We start from the raw sequence: 16,010 nt of genomic DNA, 5'->3' as shown, positions 1-16,010 counted from the left end.
ATAACAATGGACTTTGAAGTTGTCTGAGCTCACACGATTTGTTTTACACCAATGCATTACATGTGTGGGTGAGGCTCAACAAAAGAAACCTCACTGACCACAAGACATTGTGATCTGTCCTATTTCCATGACTGAGCTTTTAAATAATGTCATATTCTAAACATAGCCACTGACGCTATAACAACAGATAACAATTAAACTTCTGTTGCTACGGAATGCAATTGTCAAAATCCCATAGGAAACAGTGAGTTTTATGGAGTCAAGACATTTATCAAGGAGAGCCAGCAGTATGGAATCCTGGCAGGGACAAACAGAGCAACACGTTCACCTTCATGCCGAAATATCAAAATAATTATTAACTCATAAAATGCTCCAGCGTGTTTGGCAAGGTCTCTAGCCAAGGTCATGAAGTGTTTTGCAGGGATTGTGCAGAAGTGTCCTGTTCTGTTCCTAACCAAGGGAGATGGGCGGTACCAGGGGAGGTGGTAGGGCAAAAGAGTGATCAAACCAAATGCCGCAGCTTGAACAGGTACGTAGGCTGAGAACAAATGACTCGTCTGACGCTGAAGGTGTGGCAAATTATCCTCCCAAACTTTTGTTTAAAACACCACATAAATCTAATACTGTACTTCCAGCTATTATATCTATTGATATTGTCTTGAATTTTCCCTCGGGGATCAATAAAGTATCTATCTATCTATCTATCTATCTATCTGACTTTAAGGGAAGGAATCTCTGCCTGGTTCTTGTGCCTGTGTGTTGAGATCTGTTCTGCAATTCTTTGGAGCTGTAGTCTATAGTCTTAAGGCATAATGGACATCCTTTTCCAGAGAAGCCTAACTCTGCCCCTCGTCAAAGCACACACACCTGATCCATTTGTGAGTGTGGCTGTGCTGAGCTGAGGGGCCTGAGGTTGGCGTGGCGGCCCCACCCGGTGCTCCCTTCCTGGGCAGGCCAGCGTGGCTTCCTCCCCTCCCTCCTCCAGATGCCACACATGTGCACACTCAGCCGTTACCACACTGGAAATAACCCCAGGAAGAGCCTGGTGCTGTACTACACACCACTGAGGAAAAAGAAACACACACACACACACACATCAAATGTGTGTGTGTGTGTGTGTGTGTGTCTGCATGTGTATGTGTGTGTGTGCCATAAATAACTTACCAAATACACCCGACATAGTTGCAATTAATGAACACACCAAAACCGTTACAATAATAGAAATTGGTTGCTCTTTCGATGCTTACATGGACATCTGCTATGCTTCAAAACTGTTAAAATATCAACCATGGTACAATGTTTTCAGCAACTCTGGCTATTCCTGCAAAATCATTGCCCTTATTTTTGGTAGTTTAGGTCATGTGCACAAGATGTGTGTAAGAGGCCTGCAGATCTGTGGACTACCTAAGAACAAAGCAAAAAAACTGGCAAAATATTGCTCTGTATCAGCAGTAATTGGTAGCCTCTACATATGGAGGCGTAGGTGTCACCTTTACCCTTAGTGTGCATGATGGACTGGATTATTGGCTGCTGTTGCACACCTTTGTATCAAGAATTTCATGTGTGTGTGTGTGTGTGTGTGTGTGTGCAGTGAGTCAAAGGCCACAAACATCCCATGTGGGAACATGTTGTGTGTATGGGCCATTCCTGAGTTTAACATCAAGCCCTTCAAGTGCCTCCCTCAGAAACATCTGCCTAGCTGTGATATGAACTCATCATCCCAGTGAACTCTCCCTCTCCCCTCTTCCTCTCTCAGATACAGCCTCTCCCCTCTCCCTCTCTCTTTTCAAACCAGTCTTCACTCCGTGCCACAGTTTACACACCTGGAAAACATTTCCAACTGCTTTTGCCCACCAGTCATCATTAACTCCTCTAGGATCCACTGCTATTCAGACACACTTTGACTGAACACAAACATAAATACCCTATCAAATGCTCCATAAATTACAGTTTCTCCAATTTCCTCAATAGAAAAATGAAAAATGCTCTGTTGTGTTAGGTGTAATCTAAGCACACATTATGCTGTGACTATGGCTTGTTCTTTTAAAATATATTTTGGGGGCTTTTTATGGCCCAGAGACAGTGTTCAGAGACAGAGAGAGTAGGGGTGGGATCCAGAAAGGACCACGGGGCAGGAATCGAACCTGGGTCGCCAGCGTACGGTGCAGGTGTCTGGCCCAGCCAGGTGTGCCACAGCTTGTTGTTAGCACACGGTCTCTCAGGTGTGAGAGTTATGTGGAGCCCTATCTCCCGTCCTTAGGCGTGTGTGTGTTTGAGTGTCTGTGTGCGTGTGTGTGTGTTTGAGTGTGTGTGTGTGTGTGTGTGTGTGTGTGTGTGTGTGTGTGTGTGTGTGTGTGTGTGTGTGTGTGTGTGCCTCTGTGAATAAGCTCTAGGGTTACAGATGGAGGTGTCACCATCAGATCACTTCAGGGTGTCAAGTGTGTGAGAAGCACTGTTACTGTTGAGAGCTCCAACACAGCTAGTTGCATAATACACACACACACTCTCACAGACACACACACACACACTCACACACACACACACACACACACACACACACACACACACACACACACACACACACACACACACACACACACACACACACACACACACACACACACACACACACACACACACACACACACACACACACACACACACACACACACACACACACACACACACACACACACACACACACACACACACACACACGGCATCTTTCCTTCCCAGGCCATACGTCCTGTGATGTGGGTTTGGGCCTAGACGAGCGCTGTGTCCTTCTTGATGTTCAAACCCAGAATCAGTGGCCTACAAGTCCACCATGTCCACCACCATGTCCTGTCATTATGGCCTGAAGCGTCCCAGTGCAGCATATAGAGATGACAGGGCAGGGAGGCATGGAGCTGGGGACTTTATAATTACCTATACATACACATACACACACACACACACACACTATCTCCCTTTCTCTCTCACACATGCACACACACACTTTGTGTAGATTGTCTAAAGAAACATGCCAGAGCTAATGAGATGGTCCACTCCCACCATCCACATATACATATACACACACACACACACACACACATTGGTGTGTGTGTGTGTGTGTGTGTGTGTGTCTATTTGTGAGAGATGCACTTTGAACAATGTAAATCTCTTTGTCCTTAACAATATGCACTCCATATTTACAGTTCTCGTATAAAGGCACTCATAAATTCATGCCCCAGGCTTTAGTGTGCCCACGGAGACATGCTTTATCGTGGGACTACAGTATATCGCCCGCCGCCAGGTAAGTATCCATGGAGACGGGCTGCTACATGGTCATGGAGAAGGTCAAAGGGCGTGAAATTGAGAAATTCATGGAGGTTCTAGCTGCTATGGTTCCCCACGGAACTGGAGTCTGGACACTGTAGAAGATCTCCTTCTCTGATCCTTCTCCTCTTTGCTGTAGGTTCTTTGCTCTTGAGTTGTTGTCAGTGGTTAAGAGCCGCACAGGAATCTTTGGAGCGCAAACTTCTCAACTGACTCATATGTTCATAACTAAACTATTCTTCCCATAACACAGACTTGCCCCTATTCCAACACACACACCCAGTGTCATTCATTAAATCAGTATGTGTGTCTTATCAGTCAAACATTACATATCTTAACCTGTTCTTTGAATGACAACATTAAGCTAGGCTTTGTTATCCCACCGCGGTTTCAGTCTGAGAGGCAAACACAAGATAACGAACAGTCGAATAATGGAAGGCTTATACAACAGAGGCTCTATGGGAAAGCAATGCAGAGAGGGGGGGTGAGGGGGGGGCACACCGAGCATGCTCAGTCAGACCCGGGGGCCTTTAAATAACCTGGCTTCAATGTGGACCTCTGGGCTGTCATTAGGTCAGCTGACACAAACAGACTTGTGGCTAAAAGCTGAAGCGTTACAAAGGACACACCCAGGTCCTACCAGATCATTCCAGATTACACAGAACAGTGTGCTGAAACAGCAACAGATGCACATCCATATGGCCCAGCTGAACAAGGCGCATAAAAAGACACCAGATTAATGATTATAGGTTACAGATTACAGTAGTTGTTGTAGTGCAACAACAGACAGACAGACATGAATAAGTTCCAGAAAACAACAGATTGCTGTGAGAGAGCAGACCAAAGGAGCTGATAGGCAACACAGGCTAATTCACTGCTAAGAGCAGAGTCCAGGCATGCCAGGGACAACTGGGGTCCAGCGACCCCAATAATCTGCCCTGTAGGTGAAGCTGCAATGTACGATGACGAGCAGAGGTGCCGATGCAGAGCGCTTTGTGTGCTTCCCTTACTCAAACTCAAACTCACACAACCTCGGACCACAACAAGGCCCTTGATGCCTTTCCATACAGACCAGGGGTTTTGCTAACCTTTTCTTTTACAGTCTCCTCATTGCTATGCTTTTACATAGTAGCACATGGTAAATTATGGTATATTATTGGGTTATTACCACAGGTAACAGGAGGGTAAATCATGGTATATTATTGGGTTATTAATGTACCACAGGTAACAGGAGGGTAAATTATGGTATATTATTGGGTTATTACCACAGGTAACAGGAGGGTAAACCATGGTATATTATTGGGTTACCACAGGTAACAGGAGGGTAAACCATGGTATATTATTGGGTTACCACAGGTAACAGGAGGGTAAGTGCATAAATGAGAAACTACATGTGAAAACTAAGAAACACTTTTATTGCCAATGAATTATAGTACATTATTGGTTAATTACTACAGGTGTACCACAGATACAGAGAAAAAAATGCAACTATTACCTATCATCTTAACTAAGAAGTGTGCTGACTGGGGACTGGTATAAGGGGCACCATGTTCACCTGGCCCACTGTTAGTCCGTGGGGCTATTACAGGTGGTACCTGACTATGCACTCAATTCTATAGTTTCACTGTTGGAATCACTTTTGCCCACCTTTACCTTTCCAATTAATTTGTCAGGTAAACACTCAACAGCCTTAAGCCTTCCACTGAGCACATCTGCCAGGGCGTTTGGAAAGGATAAATGATAAAAAAAAACCAACAACAACAACGACACCGGAGCGCTTCCCACACCTGACCTACTTAACAAAAAAACTGTCCCTCCATCACAGAGTGCTTCTCTGTCCAAACACACCTCCCTTAAACATTAAAAACAGGCCGATTATCTCTCTGCTGCCTAACGCACCGTCACTAGCAAAGATCATAGAGCGCCATGTGATCTTTGGTCACTAGTGACTCCACTTCACCTGTGGCAGCTCCATTTTTTGACCAGAAGAGACCCTGTTTGCATGGCTTCAACAACAGTCACACATTTACCCCACATCAGCACATTAGTCGGACAGAAGCACCCAGAGAGTGCGGACCTTTCCACAGTCAACACCCTAACAATTCAAGTGCTGTTGCAGGCCAGCAGCAACATGGGATGTACAGTGTACAGTGTAGGTCTATACGGTCTGCTTCTGAAGCATTTCAAATTGAAATTTTGCATCCAAATAACTAGTGTAATGAGAATTAAGATTTGTATACATTATTTTGCATACATTATCCATGTCCATATCTAATATAAGATACAGTAGCCTACTCTGACTATTTCTGTGTTCTATCATTGGCAGACATCACAGTAACACAAACAAATAGATACACAGATTTCACTAAGTGGGCGACCTCTGAAACTGACTTTATTTCTTGACATATTCTATCCTGTAATAACACAAGTGTTCAGATGATTTTCTTTTCTTTTTTTCTAACACACACTCTTCAGTGGCAGCACACACTTATGCAGTACTGATCAATGGAGGGATAACTCATTAAAGCCTTTCGTCCTATGGAGACAAACACTGGACACGCGCCATTGGAATTGACCAAAAGACACGGGAGATTTGAACTTACCCTATTGGCGGTTTAGAATAGGAATTGCTGTCCATATCTTGCTGATGGTCCTGGTAGTATATCCTCAATTAAATGTCTCCTGTGTTTTCCTTTCGTCCAGGCAAGGACACTGATGTGTGGTTTAATCCCATGGGTGATGACTTAACAAAGAAACATGTGTAATTAAAAAAAAACTAGATTAAAAGAATTGGTTTGAAGCCACAGTAAACAAGCTTGCAACTTCAACTCCGTTTGGCACTGATGTGACAGCTCTGAACTCAACTTGTCAACTGCACTGATCTCACTGCTGCTCAGCCTATAGGTGTTGGAAATAGAATTTCGCGAATGGACGCAGACGGAAATACTTACGAAAGAATTACGAGACACTTCAGCTAGTTTAGATGAACAGCAATGTTTTGAAAGACGCGTAAAAGGCAACAATAAGGCTGTAATTATTTGAAGCATATGGGATTGAGCCGCTCTCCTCCAGCCTTTCTCCCGCCGTCAGCAGCAACAGGCTTGCCTAGTGCGTCAGTGCACTCTCCGGGAATACTGCCAAACTGGCGAGTTTTGGAACTATAGCAACAGACTCAACTAAGCGCGGAGGACACGTTTAAACACCAAAGATTCATTTAGCATAGACGCTTTGGACTTACACTTCCATCTGAGAATATTTACAGCATTTAATAATTAATATTATATGTCCACTGTGAATAGCCTACTCAAAAGGACCACGACATTCGTTTAACTTACCCACGACAACTAATGTTATGGTTTCATCTCTTTTTTATTGTCTTTTCCAGATTGTATCAGTATGTTGATTCGACTGCTACTTGTCTCTAGAAAACGCTGCATTAGGCTACTTTGTTTATTTGTTTGAATAAAGTTCATCACTTCATTCTTTTCATATTCAAACCCAACTGCGCCGCCCCCAGCGCGCTTTGCGATGAAGATACAGCTGCGTGTTGCCTGATTGGGCAATTCTACGTACAAACCCGCCTCCTTTCAGCAGCAGGTCAAAGCCATGGTCTTGTCAGTTGGTCTCGTCAAAGAGGGGGTGCCACACGTCTGAACTATTTCAGGACTGAAGAAAAGCCCCAATCTGCAAGCTGCAGCCAGGGGTAGCCTACATTCGCATTTCGCGAAATTGTCTGTAATCTTGCCAGTGCTGTGAGATTGTTAAATTATATTGTTAACCACAGTCCCAAAGAATAGGCTATTCCTAAAGGAATTTACGCAACATGTTACACAGATTTACATGTTTTAGACGTTTGTACGAAGCCAAATATTGTCTGACTGTCTGCTTAGCACAATGTTCGAATTCACAACTTTACATTCTTCCACGCACAATTAACTCATGGTCGTCCCAGCGTCTCCAGACGAGGGCGCTGTTGACCATAGTAAATACTGCAACTGCAAGCGCAGGGTGACAGGGGTCACTGGCTCAGTATCTTGTCCGAAAAATATTATTTATGGAATTAACTATTGTTAATGGTAATAACATAGGTAGTTGTAGCAGTGCTCCTGAACCTTATTGTAAACAGGATTGAGATAAAGCTTTGCTGAATATTCATTGTGACCTCCTACTGTAGGTGAGGAGTGTCAGACTCATACAGGCAGTGGGCATGTATTTGATACCATGCTAAAGTTCTTTTCCTGTATTTCATGGATCCAGGATATTATGCATCCTGATAAAGTTCCCTTGGCCTAGGTTCCTTGGGGCTATTTTAATTCCAAAGGATCCATGACATAGCTGGCCTTTAAAAATAAAAACATAGGCCTACAAACTCCACCTGCTCCTATGGAAATGTAACATAGGGGTCAAATACTTATGCCCCCCTAGCATTTAAGGAAGAACATTTATTTATTTATTTAGGATACATTCCTCAATCACAAAGAAAATTGGTGTCCTTAGTGTTTTTTTTTTTTAATTAAGGCATTAATATCAATTGTCAAATGCTGATTTTATATTCCTCTTTTCAGGCAACTTTAGCATGGTATCAAATACATGTCCCCCCCACTATACATAGGAACTTTAATACTGATAAATGAGTCCAACGTGCATTTTGTTGTCCAGCACAATCAATCTGTGCCTGTTGTGGATCTTGGTGTTTATTGCTTAAAGCAACGCAGTAGAGTTGGACTGTAGACAAGCTTGCAGATTACTACAAAAGAAAAAAGGATCACTGCACACCATAGGACTACACTTTAAAGATTTAAATACTGAGCAACGCGTTTCGCCTTGCGCTTCCTCAGGCTCCTCAGACGCAAGGCGAAACGCGTTGCTCAGTATTAAAATCTTTAAAGTGTAGTCCTATGGTGTGCGGTGATCCTTTTTTCTTTTGTATTATTCGTAAAACCTGCAAGTCACCAGCACCCAACGACCCAACTTACTTGGCTGTGCAAGGGGATTTTGGATTTTTTAAGCTTGCAGATTACTTTGAGTTTCTGTATACCGGCGGTTATCAATTTGGTCTTAACCTTGTGCTTTGCATCATTCTGTGTTTCAGAAGAATGAGTAATGGACTCCATTGAGAAGGCAATACAGACCGTGCTACCGTAGATGAAGCCAAACTTCAAACTTAGACCAATGAGTAGGTGAAAATAGGCGTTGAAGGACCAGATGATTCAAGCAGTGCAGCCTTGCAGTTCATTCAAGAGGATGACGTCAAACATATCCTCACACCTATTCAGTGCAGAAAAATTCTTCACTCCCTTGAAAGGAGGTGAGATTACAGTTGTTTTAATTAACATAGTTGAGCTGTAACAGGTAATGACTAAATTAATCAGCAATCATCATAATTTTGTGAAGAAATTCTCTGATCTCTTAAACTAGAAAACCTCTCCGAGAGCGCAGACCTCCGCCAAGCACCTCCTGGATCCAGCCGGTGATCCGGATCATTCCAAAAGTTAAGAGTTTCTTCCTTGGGTCATTTCGAACCTTTCCTGAAAATGTCATCGAAATCCGTCCATAATTTTTTCATTTATCTTGCTAACAAACAGACAAACAAACAAACAAACACGGTGATCTGGATCACTCCCATTATGGTGGCCCTGAAGTCCAAAACACAACAACATATAGAAATCACAACCGCTAGTAAAAAAAAAAAAAAAACACTACAGCACATTCAAAACCGCACCCGCAAAATAAGAAACACAACAAATAGAAATTACAACCGCAAATCAAAAAACACAGCCGTAAATCAAAAAACACAATGGCAAACCAGAAATCACAACGGCAAATCAGAAAACCGGAAAGGGAATGTCTCTTCTGATTGGACACCGAACCTCAAGTAGTCTGACTCCTTCGCAGCGCGCCTGTTTCCATTAGTATGTACTGTAAGGCATGTGGTGCTGATGTAACCTGCGTTGTGTGGAACCACCGCGGTCCAGCCCTGCACACGCCCGGACTCGAGCCCGCGAGACAGCAGCACCTCGGATCGGGAGTCGAGCGCGCTAACAATCCAGCTAAAAGCCCAGGCTACTAGCTTTCATGCCAGCAGCGCTCTTGAAGCGTCAGGGAGTGAGGTTTACTAACGTTCCACAGCATAGCTAACCAGCTAGCACCCGTTACACTCACCCCCCTAAACCTCACTCCCGATCCGGGTCACGGCACCAATGTAACCTGCGTTGTGTGGAACCACCGCGGTCCAGCCCTGCACACGCCCGGACTCGAACCCGCGAGACAGCAGCACCTCGGATCGGGAGTCGAGCGCGCTAACAATCCAGCTAAAAGCCCAGGCTACTAGCTTTCATGCCAGCAGCGCTCTTGAAGCGTCGGGGAGTGAGGTTTACTAACGTTCCACTGCATAGCTAACCAGCTAGCACCCGTTACACTGAGGCGGACAGCCATGCCAGATATTTCAGTTTCTGCGGCCAAAAAATCCTCAGCCTTGACACACATCCGGGTAAATTAATTAACATTTTGGTTGTCTACTGTAACTATCTCCTAAAATGTTCAGTGGTTAGCTGAGTAAGTGGCTAGGCTAGACTACCTGTGGTAATTTGCCCCCCTCCCCCCACTTCCAGAATAGCTGCACAGGTGCAGTGAGACAATCGTTACGAAATCATTAAACATTAACTATAAAGACATGAAACTTACCTAGTGGTCAGTAATGTAAGATGTAATAAACCGAACTTGTCCTTGAACATTGACGGTCTGTTCAGGTATGTCCCCGGTTAGGAAATGCTAATGAGCTGCTAGCACGTTCAGAACTTTATTTTTTGCCTTGTGTTAAGAGACATGCATTACTCTTTGTTAAGACATTCCTATCTGCTTCCCTCAAGCTCCTGCCAATCCGCCAAAAGTGACATTATCAGCCTTTTTAAATTACAAAATTGAAAAAGAAAATTAAGAGAGGATTAAATTTAGTGTGAGGAAGAAATGCAAGAAGACCGTTCAGGTAAGTAATAGGTGGAAGGTTGCTTATGCTGCAGGGGCTGTCAGGGGCTTGTAGAACAACATGCCCATACTTCTCCGCTCTGGATGACCTTCTACGCAAGTATCCAAACATCACGCCCATGGCCATATCCAGCAGCTCCTCTGGTGTCCACGTAAGACAGGAGGACCATGTTGCAGAGCCGAGAGCCATAGAGACCATACCTCCACCAAAGAAGCGGGTGAAGAGAGACCAAGCCGAACCAGCATGGCTAAAAGGCTATCGCGAGGACATCAGAGAGCGAGAGGAGGCGATAGAGAAGAGAGCAGAGTTGGTGCACGCCAACTCTGGTTGGCCGGTGACGCGCCGAAAATGAAACTTAAGCGACGCAAAGTGCAGTAGAAACAAAGCGCAGTCTCGCCAGTCTAATGTTCAATCTTAAAAGATTGAGTTTAGTATGGTGAAAACCAGACTACCATTTCAGACCTTTCCTGAAAATTCCACCAAAATCCATCCATGACTTTTTGATTTATCTTGCTAACAAACATACAAAAAAAGCCTCCTGGATCCAGACAGTGATTCGGACCACTCCCAAAATGTAATTGTTTCTTGCTAGCAAACAAAGAAATGCCTTGTAGATCCAGACCATGATTTGGATCATTGCTAAAATTAAATTATTTCTTCCTTGGGTCATCTCAGATCTTTCCTGAAAATTTTGCGTTACCTTGCTAACAAACAGACAAAGTGATCCTGACGGTGATCCAGATCATTCCCAAAATGTACGTACGCGGCCCATGTCAGCTTACCAATCAGCACACCTGTGAACAGACAGACACAAAGGCCGCGTTCAGACTGCAGACGAATCTGATTCAAATCTGATTCCTTCTCGTATCTCATATTTTTAGGGCTGACTGTTCACACTGCCTTTAGCAAGTGTCCAAATCGGATATGGCTCTGTTCAGACTGGGTTACATTAGTAACAGATCTGACAGGTTGCTGTAGCAACGAAAACAAACGTTTCTGCCATCAGGAGGAAATACTTGCTAATTTGGTGTGATTAAACATAGAACAATACAACTAGGTGAGTGTTCATTGAGTGCATGCATGCGTGTGTGCAGTTGCACAACAGAAACCGAAACTAATCGGTGGCAAGCTCCGCTTCAAACTGTTGGAAGGCTATTTAATGATTTAACGGCATTTAATAGAATGTGGATTCTTGCAACTTCCACAGAAACAGAGCAGACTGTATAATGCTCTATTTAGCATAGAGTGTTGTGAAGTCACGTTTAATATTTACATGGTCAAAAGACATAGCCGTAACGTTGCTCCACAACTCGAAATAGGTGGGCGGTCACGCGCTTAAAGCACGTAAAGTCACGTCACAGACCGTCAAATCCGATCTGAGTGTTGGGAGCTGTTCAGACTGAGACGCATCTGTCCATATCCGATATGAATGCGATATGAAACTACCTCTTGGATGTGGTTTGCAACCGTTTCGCAAAAATCGGATTTTATGTGACCTGTCACTGTTCAGACTTCAAAAGTGACGTCCGATACAAATCTGAATGGGCTAAAAATCGGCTTTTGGCTGGCAGTCTGAACGCAGCCTAAGGCTTAGTTCACACTGGCAGTCGAAATCGGATGTCTTGCATATCCGATCAGAACCTGATCTTTCTGACTGACTGTTCTCATTGCAAGTGATCACATCCGATCACATCTGATCTTGGCGTGCAATGCTCAGATCCGATATAAATTATATACACCTGGATTCATTAGGTAGAGTTGTACACAACCAAGTCGTCATGGATGAAAGTGGATTTATTTTTTATATTTTCCAACTTATTATGCGTAGCCGCGGCGCAAATACCTCGTCACCCTTTACGTTACAGTTTTCCATGTTTCACCATAAAATGATGACTTGAGTCTGACGTTGGTTTTTGTTTTGCTGGTAGCCCTGGCGCACGCGCTGAATCAATCAATCAATCACTTCCGTCACTCAGAATTACGTTGCAATTGTTTGTCGCAGTGCAAATGACGAAAGGGACACGTTGAAATCCTATTCACGTTGTTCGACTGTTCAGATTGAGTCATATCCGATAGTAAGTGATATTGAAACCACCTCCGTATGTGGTGCGAATCAGCATTGGAAAAATGGAAAAACAGCATTTCATGCAGGTTTGTGCCGTTCAGACTACCCAAAATTCAAGCTAGATACAATCCAGATAAGCAAAAAATCGCCAGTGTGAACTAAGCCTTTGATCTCCCCGGTAAACGTCTCAACACTTTGAACTGTGGGTAATTACCTTAGGTTAAGTCTGCACCGATGCAGACTCACGGAAAGGGCTCGGTAAGGGTGTACTTAAACCCTCATGCCCGTTGTAATTCGACATTGGGACAGCCCTAAGCCCCTAGGAATTTCGCGAGAACGCGCACCAAAGTCCGTGAGTCCGGACATTGGAATTGGACATTGAGTTTCTAGTCACAGTCTAGTCACAGGCCAGTCTCAGATTAGGATTTTGCAAAGACTGTGGGTCACTATTTACAAGACTACTACTAGATTCCTTCAAATTATTTCCATCGTGCTACACGGCACCATCAACAGGAACTCATTCATATGATAGCCTACTCATATCAAAGTCATTTTTTCGCGTTTCTGCAGCATTGTTTCATGTGTGACATCCCTAACAGATATAGAGCTGTTCTGTCACGTAGAATAGTTAGACTAATAATTTATAAGAAATGAAATAACAAATAATCATATAAGATACAGCTGTTGCCTATTTTGCCCCTTCCTGTTTCTTGTTGGAGCGAGGTCACTATTGTTTTTTAATGTTCACGTCACTATTTGCATTCCAGTACAACTCCCATGATTTCCGCCCGATTTCGGAAATTTAGTCGCCGACTGTTAAATCAGACCAAAATCGTACAATGTAAGCCAGCCTTTAGTTGAAGGGAGCGCACCGCGATTCCAGTACAACTCCCATGATTTCCGCCCGATTTCGGAAATTTAGTCGCCGACTGTTAAATCAGACAAAAATCGTGCAATGTAAGCCAGCCTTTACTTGCGCTTCATCCCCATGTTGACCTGCTGGGATCGGGTCTTCATTGTTGCTGAAGTGGAGGTATCTCTTGATGGTCTAATAGTGTAAGAGCGGGTGCGCACATCTGAGTGTTTCAAAGCAGGTGCTGGACTCAAAAAAAGGCAACAGTAAAAGAACAAAAAAGTCCGCACACTAGGGCTCCAAAATGATTTCTTTTTTTCTTTTATTCACCACATTGTGACGTGACGTTTCGGGCCAACAGCCCTTCCTCAGACATAAGATAGGTAAGATACCTATCTTATGTCTGAGGAAGGGCTGTTGGCCCGAAACGTCACGTCACAATGTGGTGAATAAAAGAAAAAAAGAAATCATTTTGGAGCCCTAGTGTGCGGACTTTTTTGTTCTTTTACATCTCTTGATGGTCTCCCAGCGATTCACTGACATTCTGTTGGCAATGCAGTCCACCTTTGCAGCTGTGCTCCAGTGCAATCGTGTTTTTGGAAAGTTGAAGACTGCCATGTACTGTCCAATGCCAATGAACTGCTCAATCTCCTTCAAAGTAACGTTAAGCGGCTTATTTATGTCACACTGGCTGGCATACAAGTTGCTCTGTGTGACGATGTGTTCTATTGCATCTTCTGTCAGGTTTCTGAAGTAGTCAATTGGTGCTTTTACCTCTGTGGCCTGAGGAAGACTGATTTTCCACTGGGGGGACAGGGGGTATACTTTTTCGGCCAGTTTTCCATGTGAGATTCAGGTCCTTAGCTTTTATGTATGTCTGTTCCTCTCCATACCCCAGCTAGTAATAACCAAATGATGCAATAACGTTCTTCTGGGAGCTCTCCCAAAGTTCAGACTTCAAGGTGGGAGGTCCGAGATTAAACGTTCGATCAGACGTGACGTCGCCTACCGTAACAATAGAGTTCTATAGAATCCTCCGACATCCGACATGCCTGTGAATGCACCATTTGGAGATAAACCCTTCAGAATCTTCGTCTTTGGAACAAGATCATTCATTCTGACAGCCTCACCAAGCCATGGAGTGAAGGCTGAGTATGTGAGGGGACAGGTATCAAGCCATGGAGTGAAGGTTGAGTATGTAAGGTGACGGATGTATGGATTGCCAGACTTAGAACCTGTATGATGGAAACATAATTTACTTCAGGGGCAAGACAATGAGATCTAAACGTGCATTCTTTGAGTAGTCCTTACCATCACAAGGGCTACCGCCGTTCATTCCGACATACCAGCACTCCGACATTGACGTCCAATTGTCGTAGTGGAGGCATGTCTCTTTATGGGAGAAAGTCCCACCACTCCGACATTTTTTTTTTTCATGGTCGCAGTGGCGGTATTTAACTTTTTTTTCAAACAACGTGCCATTCCGACATGAGGTCATTAATAGGCTTATTAATGTCATAACTATATCCAGTTGTGTAAAATAATAGCCTAAAGATTCACATTTAAAATGTCATTGTGAAGACTTCTTGATATGGTTATGTGTCTGTTGCGTGCACGACTCGGGGAAGTGAAAGCAGTTCTATAGACATGGCAAGTTTTCTTCTCTGTCTCATTATTCGCGGACTAAGTGGAGCTAAATTAAGTTATTATTTTGCTGTCACTTCGTCTGTTTTATGGCCAAGAAGGTTGTATTTGGTATCTGTGGATAGCTCTAGCTCTCCTCTTTTATCTGACATGCAAGCCGTATCTTTTTAACCACGGTTTCATGAGTAAATCAAACGACAGTCGCGGTATAGCCGAAGCTATATGATTCTTATTTGTTTGTCACTTCGTCTGTTTCTATAACACAAAAGGATCGATGTGTTTGGTATCAATGGAAAGCTCTGTTTCTCCTCTTTCATTTGATATGCGTGTTATGTCTGTGCGATGCCTGGTCCCGGAGTAATTCAAGCGAGAGCAGTGGCTGCGTGGCTGAAAGCAGAGCAATAGACTGTAAATATGATATATACATTTAAATTCATGATTTTATTTTTTATTTTCATACTTGATCGTACAGACACGTGTCTAGTCTCGTTGGAAAGCCCCGGTTCTGAGCTCTTTCATGCAATATAGGTCTCATCTCGCTGTGACTAATAATCGTGGAGCAATGTAACAGAGAAGAATGGGTGTGTTTTTTGACGCACTTTGCGTCCGTCGGGCTCATATAGGTCCGTTAAATTGACGTGGAAAAAAATAGGATTTGTAAACTGTCGGAATGGGGGTACTAAAATGTGTCGGATTGGCAGCATGTCGGAATAACACCATGTCTGAATAGCGGCATGTCGGACGAAAGGGATGTCGGACTGGCAGGATGTCGGACTGCCGACATGTAACCCATCACAAGTACCTGAGGTCACAATATGCTTCTCCAGTATCTGTAAACTGTCACGCACATTAATCTCAGTGTCTTCTGGGGTGATATTTTCTCTGCTCGGCCGTTTGAAGAGGTGCACTGAGAAAGCGGCATAAATCATATACAATGTGAACATGTTGTGTAACAATACAACGGAAAGAAAGGAAAAAAGAAATATGGTGAACCATTGAGTCCAACCTGGCAAATCGAACTCAAGCTTCCAATTGGCATTTGCAATCAAAAATTGGAGGGTTGTGGCCACATCTGACACAGAAATAGGCATAATCATACTCCCTTAGTGAAATAAAGTGATGGAAAGCTCTTCAGATGGTGTCGC

At 43.7% G+C, this 16,010-nt stretch overlaps 1 protein-coding gene across 4 annotated transcripts in view; it reads right to left on the bottom strand.

Annotated features, from left to right (window-relative positions):
- cobl (cordon-bleu WH2 repeat protein) overlaps positions 1-6,390 on the bottom strand; it is a 53,437-nt gene extending 47,047 nt beyond the window's left edge. For all 4 annotated transcript variants that reach the window (XM_062538189.1, XM_062538190.1, XM_062538191.1 and 1 more), the window contains exons 1-2: positions 6,270-6,390; positions 5,922-6,061 (exon numbers count right to left, since the gene is read on the bottom strand). In XM_062538189.1, the coding sequence (XP_062394173.1) occupies positions 5,922-5,956 (35 nt within the window). In that variant the 5' untranslated portion in view covers positions 5,957-6,061; positions 6,270-6,390. The remainder of the gene's footprint in view (positions 1-5,921; positions 6,062-6,269) is intronic.
- Positions 6,391-16,010: the final 9,620 nt, after the last annotated feature.

Source organism: Sardina pilchardus, chromosome 6 (genome assembly GCF_963854185.1).
Source record: "Sardina pilchardus chromosome 6, fSarPil1.1, whole genome shotgun sequence".
NCBI classification, from domain to species: Eukaryota; Metazoa; Chordata; class Actinopteri; order Clupeiformes; family Clupeidae; genus Sardina; species Sardina pilchardus.
This window is presented reverse-complemented; position numbering and strand designations above follow the sequence as displayed.